Below are 17,609 nucleotides of genomic sequence, written 5' to 3' on the forward strand. Positions count from 1 at the left end.
GTGTCCAATCAGGCTGTGAAAGAAATCATGTTTGGGCCATCTCCCAGATCTTCTGGTTTTCAGGCATTTTAATTCCATTCCCATTCCATAGTCCACTTTACTTCTGTGTTGAAGCCATGCTTAAATTAGAAGAACAACACCTTGTACTCGATCTTGGCAGTCTCCAATCAGGTGGAATTAACATCGACCTCCAATTTCTGGTAAATGCCCCCCACTCCTTGTTTTCTACCCCTCCCCCTTTGCTTTCCCTGATCCCTCTGGCCCCATTTCTCTTTTCCGTCTCTTTTCTCTTCCCACCCTCTTGACCTGCCTGTTGCCCACATCTTCCTCCTTCTAACTTCCCACCTTCATTCCATGATCTACTGTCCTCTCCTATGTGTATCTCTCTCAGCTCTCTGCATCTTCCTTCTATTATCTTGCTTCTTTTCCCCCATTCTTTGGCCCCATCTCCCTCTTCCAATTTAACCTATCAATTGCAAGTTCATGCTCCTCTCCTCACTTACCATTTTATTCTGGTATATGCCCTCTTTTTCCAATCCTGATAAAGTGTTTTGGCCTGAAGCGTTGACTGTCTATTGCCTTCCATGGATGCTGCCTGTCCTGTTGAGTTCCTCCAGCAATTTGCATGTTGCTCAAATAAAGGGACTTCTGACAGGAGATATTCAGGCAGCGCAGGCGCTCTGATCTAAAAGGATTACAAGCTTCTCATAGGTTGAGAAAATGATAGGCCATCCTCAGGGTGATTCAGGTTCCTTTGAGAGCTTAGAATTTTGTGTAATGCCATTCCTTAACCACACAACTTACCTAAGACTGAAGAAAAGTGCCTATCCTGGAACTCAATGTTATCTTGTTGTTAGGAATTAAAGTACCTTTAAAGAAATTGCTCGAGACAAAAAATTGAGAACAAAGAACATTTATTACTACAACAATGCAAAGTTGGGTGCTTCCCCTTACCCTGGGAATACACACACACACTGGGGCTCACCCAACTTTTATACAGTTGATTTCAGTGTAGGAATACCCTCCCCCTTACATTCTTCTGCCTCCTGCTGGAGAGGTTTGGCATTAGGCAATCCTGCCTGCCTACGTGCAATTTCAGTATACTTGGAGAACCAGGGGGGGTTATCCTGTCGGTGTCCCTTCATGTCATTGTCCTTATTCACACCTTCCTGATTCTCAGGGCTACAATCTCTTGGTATGCAGCGTTGACTCATTCTATCTAGGGTTGGCTAATTTCATATGTATAAATCTGTGTATGGTTAGCTAATTAGAAATGTATGACTTGGTACTTCTGTCCAGGGCTAGGAGACCCTTATCTGATCCAGACTACCTCAACTTCCTACATTCTATTGTACCTTACCATTCCTTATCTTAGTCCTATGGTCTTGTCACAAAGGATAGAAGATTCTTATGTTAATCGTGCTGACTCTGCTTTCCTGCATCCTAAGCCCCAAACTTATCCTGTTTGAACTGGTTTCAGCCATTTTACTGATGAACTTTAGTTTCTTCCATGTTCATAATTTTAGGTCAATTTTCCCATCTCTCACAATCCTCACTTTTCTTTTAGATCAGTAATACTGATCTTTCACCATGATCAGTGTTACTGATCTTTGGTTACTAGTGTCAGTGTGACTGATCCCCCCCCCCCCCTCCTCACTTTTCTTTTAGATCAGTAATACTGATCTTTCACCATGATCAGTGTAAGGTGTAGTTTTACCCAGCTGGTCAATAACCGAATTGTAATGTCTGTGTAAAGTCTTTAGGTAGGGGAGCACCATGAAGGTCAGGGGAGTGAGTCCAGCTGCTTATTAGGGTTTGGAGTATCAGGCTCCAGTTCTCAGTAAAAAGTCTAGTCCATCCCATACGTTGAAATATTGAAGCAGTGTCTTTGAAGCACACGACCTTTGTTAGTGTTGTCCCGACGAAGTCTGTGAGAAGCGCTGCCTTCAGCAGCGAACGAGTAGCAGTCTATGAGAAGCGCTGCCTTCAGCAGCGAACGAGTCGCAGTCTATGAGAAGCGCTGCCTTCAGCAGCGAACGAGTAGCAGTAGTCAGGCGGTTCCGTTTGATTGTGGCTAGTATCTGATGTCCTCTTCAGCCCCGAACCCTAGGGCCACCGATCTCCGAAGGCTGTTTGGAGCCTGATATTAAAGTGTCAAGCAGCTCACGTTGTTGGAAACTGGTGCTCCCTTTCATGGGGTGATGAAAAGAGACCAAGCTGGGGGGGGATTGTTTCTTGTGATTTAACTGTGTGTTGCAGCTTGTCTGCTAACATTCGCATATGTGTCAACTCTCTCTCTCTCTGCTACATGTACAATCCTGACTACCATTCTGTCTGTCTTTGTCCCACCATGTCCTTTGTGAGGATTTTGACACCCTGCACTCTACTTCGCTCCTTTCCACGTTATATAACCACCAGATGAGCAGCAGCTCCCTGAAAACAGGTGTTCCCCTTCAGGGATGATCAGAGAGAGAGAGCCAGGTGGGGGATTATGTGTCTCGTGGTTGTGTGAAGTGTCTGTTTGTTTTGCGGTTAGCTTGTTAGTTTCCCCCTTTGTGTGAAATGTACATTGTTTGTTTTGCGGTTAGTCTGTGTACACAGGTGCCTCACTGTGTGACTGCCTATCCCCACTGTGTTTCCCTGATCCGTATTCTAAATACCTTGCCTCTATGCCCTCTCTAGCCTGTAAAACAGTACAATCTGTAACCTCTGCTACCCCTTCTCCAGAAGTACTTAAAACATCGAGAGTACTCCACTAAAGCTGTTTAATTCCCCTGGTCCGTATTGGGATCCCTTATATCCCATTATGACTATACATTAAATCTATGCCCTGTCTACATTCTAAAGGAGCTGAATTGTAACCTCTGCTGCCCCTATTCCAGGGGGGCTTAAAACATTAACGAACAATATTCCAAAGAAATTAGTAAACAACAATGAAGAATACATGTAAGCTCATTAAAATACAATAAGAACTGAATAAAACACAAAAAAATGTAAAGCTCATTGAAAACTGCAATAAAATGCAAGAAGAACTGAATAAAACCACAATAAATGTCAAACTCATTGGAAATTGCAATAAAATACAATAAGAACTGAATAAAACACAATAAATGTAAAGCTCATTGAAAACTGCAATAAAATGCAAGAAGAACTGAATAAAACCACAATAAATGTAAAGCTCATTGAAAACAGCAATAAAATACACAAAACTGAATAAACCACGATAAATGTAAAGCTCATTGAAAACAGCAATAAAATACACAACACTGAATAAACCACGATAAATGTAAAGCTCATTGAAAACAGCAATAAAATACACAAAACTGAATAAACCATTAAAAAAATGAATAAAATTGTAACATTATGGCACTTTGTCATTAATTCTTTGAATGTGGGTCCAGCCTTTCTCTCTTGTTCTTACTGCGGTGTCTGTAATTAAAAGTACACAGAAGGGACCATCCCAGGCAGGTTTTAGTTGATCCTCTTGCCATGCTTTTACATATAACCAATCACTAGATTTTAATAAAATGAATAACAATCTGACTTTCCTTTGTGTTAGTGTAAAAATTGTAAAATGAAACACAAACCATATTTGCATGGGTTTTGAATATGTTAGACCTTATTAAAATGCAGTTGGAGCTGCTTGTCTGTATGGGGCACAACCCTCCAATTTGTTAGAGTGAGTACATAACAGACATTGCAGCACAAGAGCCCCTGCAAGAGAACTTGAAACATATTCAACCTTTAGTTCTGCCTTAAGTAAAATGCCTTGTGCCACAGCTCACAGGAGCTGGCCTTATTTAAAACAGTCTGTAAAACAGGCACCAAAAAAAGTTAAAAGATGTTCTTATGAAGATTGCACACACAATAATTTAAGTACAGGCTAGTTTCTATTATATTCCACTTAAAAGTTCTGCTGCATGAATCCTGGAGCTTGTGGAGTCATTATTGAATCAAGAAATATTGGTACCATGCCAATCTCATTCTAACATGCCAATTTCTCCAGTCCTTAAGTCAAGATGTACTGAATAGCATCTGGTACAAGATTTGTGAGTTATTAATGATATTATTATTCTTATGCACCCAATTGTTCTGAACTATGCCACCAATTTAAATCATATTCCACCTATTGCAGTACTCACACACCACCATAGACCAGTTCGCAGGTTTATTTCTCCATTAAGCTGAATCCAGTTGCGCAGGGTTTACCTCCGTGATTATTTACAATGTAACTTCCGCACGACCGGATTTAAATATAAACCTGATGAATGGGGGAAAGTTATCATGAATTAAATAACAGCGGCAATACAGAGAAATTGTGCTGAGGCATTAATTTCACTCCAGAGGAAAATGCACCAGAGAAATGAATGATTAAACTTATAGGAATCCCCATAGGAATCCCCAGAGGTATCTTTATTCTCCAGAGGTGGGTGATCTTTAAACTCACGGACCTTGACTGCTGAATGTGTAGAAGAAATGTATTAAATGTGTTGATAGGGCTCCATACCTCTAACTGCAAGACAAGAGCCTGAAGCCTCAATTTCAAGTGCCACAGTGCACTTAAAGGGACATGCACACTCCCCCTTCAACTGGCTGATCCAGCCACTTTACACATCAGATCCTTTCTTTATCTCACATACACTTAAAGTTAAGATGTATAGAACTCACCCTATTTGCGCAAACATTTCTCCCTGCAAATGTTATAACATCACTCAACTCTCAGGTACTCCCTGTGCAAAATCACATTTAAATACAATTTATTTCATAAATTGGAATTAACTGGTAGTTAAATTCGCTAATTCTACAGTATTGAAAAACGATCATTTATGACATTTAATTTTTAGCATGAATTTTAATCAATATTGGTCAGTGACTGAAGTGGGAAGTCGTGATTTATGAAATTATCTCTGGTCTCTACTCTCCCACTCCCCGCACCTCTCCCAACATTCAGGAGCTGGCACACAGTCCCTGCCTTTTCCATGTTACTCATCTACTATTACTTTAACTGCTTGCATCAAAATGTTAGCCTTTGCTTTCTGCTTATCCTCAGATGTCTGGACAAATGCTTTTTGTGTGATCTGTAGAAGCTGGGTTATTCCCTGCTCATGCCAATTTTCTGTCTTTTGTAATTTTCTCTTAATGTCTGGGGCTGAGTTGGTAACAAAACCTGTTAGTACCAATTGTTCCCCTGCTGGGGATTCTATGTCGAGACCCCCATATTGTATATATATTTGGTCCCAAAAATTGGTCTAACTGTTCAGCACATCCCTGGGGATCTTCTATCAGGGAGGTCAGTTCTTTCTTAAAGTTACACACTTCAGTACTGGTCAGGGGCACATTTACGAAACCGAGACCCTCTCCCATGGGAACTTCCCACAGTGGTCTCATCCAATTGGTTTCTAGCTTATTAGGTCTGGGTTCCTGCTCCCTGGGAAATGAATCAAAGGGTTCTGCCCTTTCTTCCTGAAGAGTCTCACGCTGTTCTGAATTAAAGTTACCTCTCTCTCCTGCCAACAGAGGTGGTAATCGAGTGCTTTGTGAGCAAGTTATCATACCACTCCTGCTCTCTTCTCTCTTCTCTAGTGGTGGGGGAGGTGGGGAAGGTGCAGAAGGGTAGGTCATAGGAGGGGAAGGAAAGATAGGAGCCGGCATAGGAGGAACATAGGGTGGAGGGAGGGAATGTAACACATCCCAACCCTGTGGTTCAGGGACAAGAGGTTCCTCCTCTCTCTTATCCCTGGATTCTTTCTCATTCAAAACCAGCTGTTCAATGGATCCCTTGAGCCAGCAGGCTGCATATTCCCTGCTCTCAACATTGTCTGGCTGGTTTTGATAGAGCCATAAGTTCAAAGCTTCACACATCCATTCATCCTCGGATCCGAATTTTGGCCAGTACACGGAGCTCCCTTTAACCGGGTATCCCACCCATTCATTACAACAATATCTGACCGTCGTCAGTTTGTCTTTACCGCGGGTCTTTCCTGTGCCCCACTCAGATAACATCATCCCAAGCGGGCTGTACGTAGCTATCTGGTGGTCACGTCCTGTGTCAGGACTCTCATCTCTACTGCCCGCTAGTTTGTCTTTACCGCGGGTCTTTCCTGTGCCCCACTCAGATAACATCATCCCAAGCGGGCTGTACGTAGCTATCTGGTGGTCACGTCCTGTGTCAGGACTCTCATCTCTACTGCCCGCTATTCCCATACTTAGGAACAAGTAAAATACTCTTACCGAGTTCTGGCAGTACTACTCTAGCGCGCGTCCTTCCGCCGTTTGTTCTCAATGCCTCTTCTCGGATATCACTCGCTTCTTCCACTGACCAGCCACCCGTCGCCCGTGAGTCCAGCTGAATCAGCCGGGGTGCACCTACTCTCGTCGTCGGGGCACTCTGTCAGTGGAGGGAGTGTGATCCCGGACGAGCCCCCATTTGTTAGGAATTAAAGTACCTTTAAAGAAATTGCTCGAGACAAAAAATTGAGAACAAAGAACATTTATTACTACAACAATGCAAAGTTGGGTGCTTCCCCTTACCCTGGGAATACACACACACACTGGGGCTCACCCAACTTTTATACAGTTGATTTCAGTGTAGGAATACCCTCCCCCTTACATTCTTCTGCCTCCTGCTGGAGAGGTTTGGCATTAGGCAATCCTGCCTGCCTACGTGCAATTTCAGTATACTTGGAGAACCAGGGGGGGTTATCCTGTCGGTGTCCCTTCATGTCATTGTCCTTATTCACACCTTCCTGATTCTCAGGGCTACAATCTCTTGGTATGCAGCGTTGACTCATTCTATCTAGGGTTGGCTAATTTCATATGTATAAATCTGTGTATGGTTAGCTAATTAGAAATGTATGACTTGGTACTTCTGTCCAGGGCTAGGAGACCCTTATCTGATCCAGACTACCTCAACTTCCTACATTCTATTGTACCTTACCATTCCTTATCTTAGTCCTATGGTCTTGTCACAAAGGATAGAAGATTCTTATGTTAATCGTGCTGACTCTGCTTTCCTGCATCCTAAGCCCCAAACTTATCCTGTTTGAACTGGTTTCAGCCATTTTACTGATGAACTTTAGTTTCTTCCATGTTCATAATTTTAGGTCAATTTTCCCATCTCTCACATTGTGGTTATGAAATTGTTTTGTGATCTACTTTCCAGATGATCGTCTTTTGTTTCTGTCACTTTCAGTCATGGTTTTCATAATCCTCTTTTTGCTCATGTGATTTACCTAAAATGGAGATTTCCTCCCCCATCCTATGCAGTACTGAACTTCACTCACTCACCCATCATTTTTTTTTAACCAAAAAAAAATCAGAATTTGCTCTTTATTACACTGTCAATTCATTTAGTAATTTTTTTTCCCAGTCTGGGAGACACCAGTTTAAAAAAAAATACTTTTAATGACATTTGCAAAGTTTTACCTTTGCAAAGTTTTCACTGAGCTCACATACATGGGGAGATCATACCCAGGCTTTCAATAGTTTCTGGAATACTATTTCTGGACCTGGTGTTTCCAATCCAGAGACCTGAATAACAAGGATGAAGTATAGAAATGGCCAGTAATTGGTTTGGGTGTGAACCCTTGATCTTGACCCAGATAGAATAGGTGAAATACATATATAAGGAGGGAAAGATGCTGGGGAGAGGCCCAGAGATAATAGAATATACGACAGAAAGTATCAGAGTGGAGAGACAGGTAGAAATAGAAACCATTAGGAAGTGGGGTAGGGAAAGAAAAGTTGGAGGAAGAAAGAACTATGGGAACAATGTAATCAGGTGGGGTAAGGATTACTTAAAATTAGAATGTGACTGTCATTATATATGCAAGGGTCAAATCTACTCCCTAATAATAAATCATATTAAAGTAATACCAGTTTATATTGGCTTCCAGAAAGAGGAACATTTTGTGGTCTTTTCTGCTGATTTCAGACCGGAGATGAGAGGACACTGTGTTTGAAATTCTGAACCTTGGCCTTTTGCCAAAATGGGCATGGATCATGACTTTTGCAGTAAAATTCAGCCATTTGAATTAAGGAGTTTAGTGCTAAATAAATGTTTTCAATGAAGAAAAAAATGTAAAACATAATCATAATTTTTAAACAACATTTGATTTCATAATGTTAACCAAGAATGTCTGCAGTAGGTTTTCATGATGGGAGTCGTGTATGCAATGGTGGTTCAACATCCTCCTTTGTTCATTTCTTTGCTGCCTGTGATACAAGGAATTGTGTCTATCTAGATCACACATGTCAAACTCAGGCCCGGGGTCCAAATTTGGCCCATGATATAATTATATTTGGCCCGCAAGATCATATCAAATATGTATTAGAGTTGGCCCGCTGGCCGCCGCGCCAGTATAGCGCATGCACAGCTAATACTACAAATCCCAGAATGCTTTGCAAATGCGTTGGTGCCAGCCCGTCAGCCCGCTAATCACCCCCACCTCCTCTCTTTACTTTCATTAGCATCTGTGACCTGTCGCCCAACTCACATGTAATAAACCCCTTACAGAAAATGGCTAAGCGAAAGACAGAAAACAGGACCTTTCAAGACAGGTGGGAGGGAGACTATATGTTCATCATTTTAAAAGACAAACCTGTTTGTCATTGAAGCAAGTTGTTATTTTTTTGACTTGTTGGCTTGTGAAAAAAAATACATTTAAAAGGAGCTTAAAGGCTATAGAGAAATATTATTTATTGAATATTTTATTTCTCATTTGTTAATGCTTCTTCTGGAAAGAGTAACCAAAACTATTATTAAACATTTATTTTAATAAGAAAAAGTTTAACATTACATATGTTGAAAGAAGAGAAAACATGCAGATGTTGTTGGAAATTTTCAATAAATATAGAGTTTGGCCCACGACTTAGTCCAAGTTTTTAATTTTGTCCCTCTGTGAATTTGAGTTTGACACCCCTGATCTAGATGAATGGAATTGGTTCCAATCTTGACTGATTGTACTTTGAGCATTTATTCCAGAATGTCCTGAGGATATTATTGGGTGTCTTTTTCTTTTTTTAAAACTTTATTTATTTGTTCAAAAAACAAATAATATATGACATAATACATAATTAAACATGAACATGAACATTTTTTATATATATAAAAAAAGAGAAAAAAAAGAAAAGATCCCCCCCACCTTCAGCCAATTGGCTGTCTTTTTCATTGCCCCTTAAGCCCCTTTTCCACTTGCACCTTGTCCCAGGAATTAAGGGGGAATTAACTTGTTAAGGATCCAGTGGAAAAGGAAAACAGTCAACATGCCAGCGTCAAATCAGGCCGGGAATTAATAGCCTGTACCCATCCCTGGCGTCAGCTGACACTGGCGTGCTGATTAAACCAGTGGAAAAAGGACAACTTCCATCCATTCCATTTGAAGTTAGGCTCTCGATCCCCGGGGATGGGTTGTGTTCAGTGGAAAAGCAGTCAGTGTCCTGGTTAAAGGTGGCCCAGTGGAAATAGCACAAACAATTCCCAATCCTGGGACCCTGCACGGCCAATTAACTAGGATGCCAGTGGAAAAAAAGCTTTAGATACCTTGCCTGCATGTATGGATGTATGTGGGTGTGATTGCATGTGCCTTCTGTGTATCCATTGCTGATGTGCAATTCCATTTCTCAATTCCTTCACGAGCACAGAGTTACTTTGTTATCAGTTTTGAATGGGCTGCAATTTCTACCAGTTAAAATTAAGTGAATGAGCAGCCCACTGCTTTGTCTCCATACAGACTCTAAACGCTTACTAGTGATTGCATTAAACCTTTCTGATAGTTTGGGCTTTGCACCCTAGCTGACTCCCAGGCTTGGGGTTAAAACCTTTCCATGTCAAAGCATTAATCTCGGCTCTTGGCCCATGTTTCTCTTTCTCCTTATTAACCTTTGTAATTCATGACCTGTTGAATTAAATTTTTTCATCACATTCATATTTGCTGCAACTATTTTAAAGCCCTGAAAATATCCTTTTATTTTCGTTTGCTCCAGATTCCAGCATCTGCAATATTTGTGTATTCCCATAATATAATGATTAGGTCAATGAGCAGAAATATGAAGACCAAGACAAGCTGCTAGACTCGGAGTGGAGGGGGTGGGAGCAGGGAGGAAGAAGTCCCTGATTGGAGGAGCAGATACCTGTTAAGGATCCTGGGATGTAATTGGCCTGTCTGAATCAAGGAGTAGTGTTTGTATTTTAATATGGATGTGCTCATTACAGTGTGCCTTCAGCACCATCGATCTCGCCTCAATAGAATTCATTTGCTTTGACATAAACTACTACTCTTGGAGAGGCTCTTCTGAATTAGTAGGTTATTTAATCACTCCTGACATCTCCTTTGAGTTTCTGTTTCATGCAATGTGATATTTCTCTACAGTAAAGTTGCTTTGCAGAAATAATTTGTTGAAACTATCTCTTCCATATTTTCCATTTCCAATTTTCTACTTTTTCAGATATTGGGCAAACCTGAAGCTTTGGTTCAAGCAAAAGATAAGTAAAGAGCAGTTTGATTTGGAAGCCAGGAGGCTCCTTTCTCATGATAATGGTAAGATGCATGATTATTTATTTCTTTTACCTTTGATATATATCTGCAGACTTTGTGACTGAAAACTTGTACACCAATTCACAATCAGGTGTCAAGATGACTTTGCACTCAATACTTCGTAAAGGATACACATGGCATTAATACCAGTCTTTCAACATGCAGTGAGCTCCATGATGTTTGGGACAAAGACACTTTTTTTTCCCTTCTTTTACCCCTGCTCCACAGTTTTAAATTTGTAATCAAACAATTCATGTGATTAAAGTTCACATTCCAGATTTTATTAGTTATTTATGTACATTTTTGTTTCATTCAAGAGGGTGAACCCTCGCAAGGCATCAGGCTCTGATGGCATACCTGGCAGGGTACTGAAAATCTGCGCCAATAACCAGACATTTCACAGACATTTTTAACCTCTCATTATGTCAGTCAGAGGTTCCCACCAGCTTCAAAAGGGCATCAATTATCCCGGTAACCAAGAAGAGTAGCTTGGGCTGCATTAATGACTACTGTCCAGTAGTAATTTCTGTGATGGAATGCTTTGAGAGGCTGGTCAAGGATAGAATTAACACATACCTAAGTAAAGATTTGGAACCACTGCAATTCGCCAATCATCATAATCCCTCCACAGCAGATGCAATATCGCTGGCTCTCCACTCAGCTCTGGATCACCTCAAAAACAGCAATTCATACAAACAGCTGCTTTTCATACACTACAGCTTGGTCTTCAGTACCATTATTCCCTCAGTGCTGATCAAGAAGCTACATATTCTAGGGCTCTGTACCCCCTTCTGCAACTGGATCCTCGATTTTCTCATTGGAAGACCACAGTCAGTACGAATTGGAAGAACATCTCCTCCTCACTGGTCATCAACACAGGTGCAGCCCACTGCTCTACTCATTATACACCCATGACTGTGTGGCCAGGCACAATTCCAATGCCATCTACAAGTTTGCCGATAACACCACAGTTGTTGGCAGAATCACAAATGGCAAAGAGGAAGCATACAGGAGGGAGATAGGTCAGCTCGTTGAATGGTGTAATGACACCAACCTTGCCCTCAACATCAGATAAACCAAGGAGATGATTGTGGACTTCAGGAGGAAGTCAGGCGAACATGACCCAGTCCTCATTGAGGGCTCAGTAATGGAGAGGCACAAGAACTTAAATTCCTGGGTGTCAACATCTCTGAGGATCTGTCCTGGAGCCGCTATGTTGATGCCATCACAAAGAAGGCTTGCCAGCGGCTATACTTTGTGAGGTTTCTGAGGAGATCTGATATTTTTCTGAAGACTCTTGTAAACCTCTGCAGGTGTACCGTGGAGAGCATTCTGGCTGTTTGCATCACTGACTGGTATGGAGGTGCCAACTCTTAGGACAAGAATAAACTCAGAGGGTTATTAACTTGGCCTGCGACATCACAAGCACCAGACTTCACTCCATTGAGGACATCTACATGAGGCAAACCTCTATCCTCAAATTCACTCTGCTACCATAAAGGTAAAGGAGCCTAAAGACAAGCACTCAGCAGCACAAGGACAGCTTCTTCTCTGCTGCCATCAGATTTCTGAATAACCATTGAACCAAAGATACTGACCAAATGAACCTTACTTTTAATGTGCTATTATTTTTTTATATAGATGCTGCCATCAAACACTGATTTTCATGACTTGTTCATGTCAATAAATTCTGATTCATACCACCTCATCTGTGAAACGTGGAGGTGTTATGGACTGGGGATGTATGGCTGCCACAGGGACTGGCACACTTATCTTTATTGACAATGTAACTGCTGATGGCACAGCAAAATGAATTCTTAGGTGTAAAGAAAGATCTTAGCTTTTCAAGTTCAAGCAAATGTCTCCAAACTCATTGGATGGTGTTTCACCCTACAGAAAAAACAATACTGCTAAAGAAACCAGGGAGTTTTTCAAAGCTAAAAACTGGAAAATTCTTGAATGGCCAAATCAGTCACTCGATCTAAATCCAATTGTGCATGCCTTCCATATGCTGAAGAGAAAACGTAAGGGGACAAGCCCCTGAAACAAAGAACTGAAGATGATTGCATTCGAGGCCTGGCAGAGCATCACCAGAGAAGATGCTCAGCATCTGGTCTGTCTATGAATCACAACCTCAAGCATTGCAAGGGATATGCAAAATAAAAACTAAACATGATAAATATGTATACCATAGCTAAGTCCCAAATATTATGATGCCCTGAAATGAGGGGACTATGTATAAAAACTGCTGTATTTTCTACATAGTGAAACTAAAAATTATACTAATACCCTTTAATAACATATGGAATGTGCACATTAATCATTTGCAAATTATTTGATTACAAATTCAAAATGGGAACACAGGGGCAAATAAAGGGGGAAAAAATGTTTTTCTCCCAAACATTATAGAGGGCACTGTATGAGTCCTCTGTGTGAACTGTGTTGACAATGTGACATTCATTTGAGTAATGTTCTTTCTCCCAAACATTATAGAGGGCACTGTATGAGTCCTCTGTGTGACTGTGTTGACAATGTGACATTCATTTGAGTAATGTTCATTTTAAACTAACGAGATACACATGACAATGATCTTGAACAGGGCAGGTTTAGAGGGGTACGACCCAAATGTAGGCAACTAGAACTAGCTCAAGCAGTCAGTTTGGTCAACATGAGTGAATTGAGCTGAAGATCCTGATTCTAAGCTGTATACCTGTTTGTGAATCACTGACCCAAAGGAGTGCATTCTGCATTCATGACTGCTAAAGCTAACTGATAATCTCGCTGCAGTTAAATATGTGATCTCTGTAGGTGCTGGATAATGGGGATTTTACTGTATGTTAATTTTTAAAATTTTTCTCCATTTATTTCCTGTAGTTATTAAATCTTGATGGTATTCCACATATGTCATATTATAAACAATTATGCAATTATTAATCCTTGATCAGCTTTTCCTTTGTCTTTGAATTTATTGCAGAATATGATCTCCTGCATGTCGATAAATTAAATTTTTATTATTAGTTGTAACAGGCTAATATTTCTATTCCCAAATGAGAAGAGCTGAAGCAAAATATTGCAGATACTGGAAATTTAAAACCTGACTGGAAACTTTGGAAATAATTAGCAGTTTTATTGGGTGGCATGGTAGCATAGCAGTTAACGCAAATGCTATTACGGCTCCTGTGATCTGGGTTAGAATCTGCCGGTGTCTGTAAAGGGTTACAAATCTCCCCGTGTCCGCGTGGGATTTCTCCAGTTATTTTGGTTTCTTCCCAACTTCAAAGATGAACAGTGTTAGTAGATTGAGATTACAAGGGAGAAAGTAGGTTTCTGTGCTGTATCTCTAAATTAAATTAACATTGCAAAAAATTAAATGACTGTATATTTCGGCATACAAGTCGATACACACTCTTTCCAACCCCCCACCCCCCACCCTATCTTTTCCGGCTTAATTTTAAGGATTTTATCATATATCAGCCATACAAGTCTATCCCTAAAAATTACGATGCCTGTATAAATATGTGACCCCCCCCCCCCCCCCCAAAATCACGATGAATGATCTGCTGACCATCGGCTGCAGGGGATTGTTATCATAGAGGCTCCATCAAAATGTCGAAAGTATGAAGCGAGTTTTCAAGTTAAAATGACAGAAATGGCCAAGGAAGCCAACAATGGGCTGCTGCAAGAAAATTGGACATGAGAAGTTGGTAAGGGATTGGAGAAAGAAAGAAGAGACTTTAAGAAAAATACCAAAAAGGCAATGCTCCAAGAGAAGAGGAATCCCTCGTTGGCCAGAGTTGAAAAATCACGTTGCAGAATGGGTACATAGTCACTCAAAATAAAATCAGAATATTTGCACTGAAGTGGGCAAAGTTGCACCCAGATCTCAGTAAAGATATCGAAGCTACAATAGGCTGGTGCAACTGTTTCGTGAACAGGAAAAATCTGGTATTATGACAAAAAAAAACAAAATTTGCTCAGAAACTACCATGAAGTTGTAAGTTTTCACCAGTTTATTATAAGTAACCGGCAGAAACACCAGTTTGCATTGGTAAATATTGGAAATATGGACGAAACCCTCATGAATTTCAATAGAACAGTGGAATGGAAAGGGATGAAAACTGCAAACCAGAAGTACAAGACAGAAAAGGATCAGGTTTACCATGGTGTTATCGTGCATGGCTGACAGGACCCATGGTAATCTTCAAATGGAAAATTAAACCTAAAATAAAATTCCCAGCAGGTATTTTTTGTTGTTGTTGCACATTTTCATAAAAAAGGATGGATAGATGAAAATGGATAGCCAATGTGTGGAACAGGCGGTTGAAATAATGAACGGAGTTTGCTGTTCTGTGATGTTTCGTAGTCACTTAACTGAGAACCCTAAAAGTAGATTAGCACAAAATAATACTTACATGGCAGTTATCCCGGGTGGTTTGGCACCTCTATTGCAACCTCTCAATGTCTGTTTGAACAGGCCATTCAAAGACCATGTGCGTGAGGAATGGAATACATGGATGACAAGTGCAGAAAAGTCATTTACAAAAAGCAGGGCAATGCGGGCTGCATTGCTTGATGTACTGTGTAACTTTGTGCTCAAGGTATGGGACAAAGTTAAAGTGTAATAAAAAGGTTTAAAAAGTGTGGTATTGCTTGTGCAATTGATGGCATGGAAGATAATTTATTGTGGGACACTGACAATGAAGCTGAAACTGCCTCATCAGATACAGACTGGGACCCACATGATGACTGTTTAAATTAGAGAGGACGTGCTTGCTGACATCTTTTCATCAGACAATGATAGTGATTTTGAAGGGCTCTAAATGTGTTTTTGTTCAATAAAAATTTTGTTCAATAAAATTTTCAATGAAAATTTTTTTGTAGTCTGGTTTTATTTTTGGTTTATTAAGGGTCGACCTATATTCCAAATTGGTTTTCAACTTCAATGCTGATTTGGTGTCCAGTAGTTCTTTGAGCTGAATTTAAGATCTCAAAAATACATCCAGCGTATAATTTGACCCCCATTTTTTTGAGAGAATTTTGAGAGTTTCAAGATTTGTCTTCTACAACTGAATGTATGGTAATTAAAGGTCTAGCAGCACATTTGGAGAGAAAAGTTATCATTTGTGCATCAATGATCCAAGAGGCAAAAAAATAAATTCTTCATATCTAGTAACTCTGTGGCATAATACTGGCAACTCTTTTTTGTTATAACCTCACTAATGTTTATCCTAAGGCCTTGGGCGCAAGTGACTGGGGGTTGCATTTTTTTTTGGAATTTATGCTGTGCTGCTATGTAATCTTTTCTGATGTTAAGTCTTGTTTGGTGAGTCTTGATGGGTTGAGTGGACCATGTACAATGTCTGCCATCTATAAAATGCACTGTAGTTACTCTCCTCGGTTAATGAGCAATCTCTGCCATTTTGTTCATTCTCTGTTCATTTTGCCAAATGAGCAATCTCTGCTGCTCACCATCACCTTTTCAAGGGCAATGGGATGGCAAAAAATAATGCATTTGCCAGTGGAACCCATATCTGGAAAATGAATCAATTTAAAGGATGACAAATCTATTTCTGAGGTACAGTATATTTCTGCATATTAATTGACCGTCAGAGAAGTCAGATCCCCATCTTCAACTCATTTTCATAGTTTTAGCATATATCAGGCGTACAAGTTGATCACTCTCCTCCCCCCAACCCCCACCCCCAAAATTAAGAAGCAAGTGAGTAAAATAACAGTTTAAAAATAAAAATAACAACTTTGCTTCTGGCTGGGAAGATGCCAAATGGTGCTGGGTCCAAGTCTTCAGCATTTGCTGCAGCCAGAGTTGGGTGCAGTGCCGTCCGCATCGAAGAAATCACCTCACTGCCCAAGTATGCTCCATGCAGGAACCATAGCTACGTGTCGGCTTAGGCAAAAGTGGGGACCTTGGCCTCCCCGGCAGGAGCGGAGGGTTATGGTGGTGGTGGGGAGGTGCTTCATGGATTGTCTTGTACGCCAAATGTACGCTGAATTTAGAGTCGCATTTTTGTATCTGGTGTATGTCGACTCCTGATTCAAAAGTCAGGAAGGTTTATTGAAGGTTTCAAGACTCAACTTTTCCACCAAAATATACGGTATACTTCAAAAAGTAGGTAAATAGTTACTGCAGTACACAAGGGTGCTGGAGAAGCTCAGCGGGTCATACAGCAACCATGGAAAGCGAAAGCGGTCAACATTTTAGGCTTGAGTCCTTCTTCAGGTGTGTCGAAGATCCGGCAGATGCATGAATAAGAAGGTGGTAAAAGGAACGGAGCACAGATTAGCAGGTGATAGTTGTGAGGTGGAAGAAGAGAAAGGAGCTGCCAGTTGATGGGAAGGGGCAGAGAGCTGAGAAAGATAGCTCTGATAGGAGAAGGAAGGGAATAGGCTGGGGAGATGCGGAAAGGGAGACAGAGAAATGAGGGAAAACCAGGCTGGCTAAAGAGTTAACAGAAATTTGAAAAGTCTATATTGATGCCATCTGGTTGGAGACTATTGAGACGGAATACAAGCTGGTGTTCCTCCCATTTAATAGTAGAGGAGAAGAAGGAGGGCATCTCGGATGTCCTGGAATGGAAAAGCTCATCCTGGCAGAGATGGAAAAGAATCATTTCAGGAGACCGATTGGGAAGACCGGTAGTTAAGGTAACTGTTCGAGTCAGTAAGTTTATAGAAGGTGTTTGTAGATAGTTGATCTTGAATGGAGATAGAGAAATGGGAGTCTATGACTGAAGATGGACCAACTTGAGGGCAGGGTGGATGTTGGCAGCAAAGTTGACAAAGTCACTGTGGGTACAGGAGGCAGCACCAATATAGCCATCAGTAGGATGGAGAAAGAGTTAAACAGCATAGTTCACATTAACCAATAAAAGGAGAGGGATAAGTTGAACCCGAAATATTTGCTGTTTAGACAGCAGCCCAAAAAGACTTGCCTGACCTGAATATTTCTGGGTTTTTCTCAGCAATGGCAGTTTTTTCTTTGCTTCAGAAACTTTTGTTGAGGACTTGGGTTGCCACAGAATCTTTGATGGATAATTTAGATAAAAAATAATATAC

The 17,609-nt window shown here is 40.8% G+C and overlaps 1 protein-coding gene across 1 annotated transcript in view; it reads left to right on the forward strand.

Moving 5' to 3' along the window:
• tada1 (transcriptional adaptor 1) overlaps positions 1 to 17,609 on the forward strand; it is a 54,991-nt gene that overhangs the window by 6,867 nt on the left and 30,515 nt on the right. Inside the window, exon 2 of the mRNA XM_069937511.1 lies at positions 10,447 to 10,538. Within this exon, the coding sequence (XP_069793612.1) occupies positions 10,447 to 10,538 (92 nt within the window). The remainder of the gene's footprint in view (positions 1 to 10,446; positions 10,539 to 17,609) is intronic.

The sequence above is a fragment of the Narcine bancroftii genome, chromosome 5 (assembly GCF_036971445.1).
Source record: "Narcine bancroftii isolate sNarBan1 chromosome 5, sNarBan1.hap1, whole genome shotgun sequence".
Lineage (NCBI taxonomy): Eukaryota > Metazoa > Chordata > Chondrichthyes > Torpediniformes > Narcinidae > Narcine > Narcine bancroftii.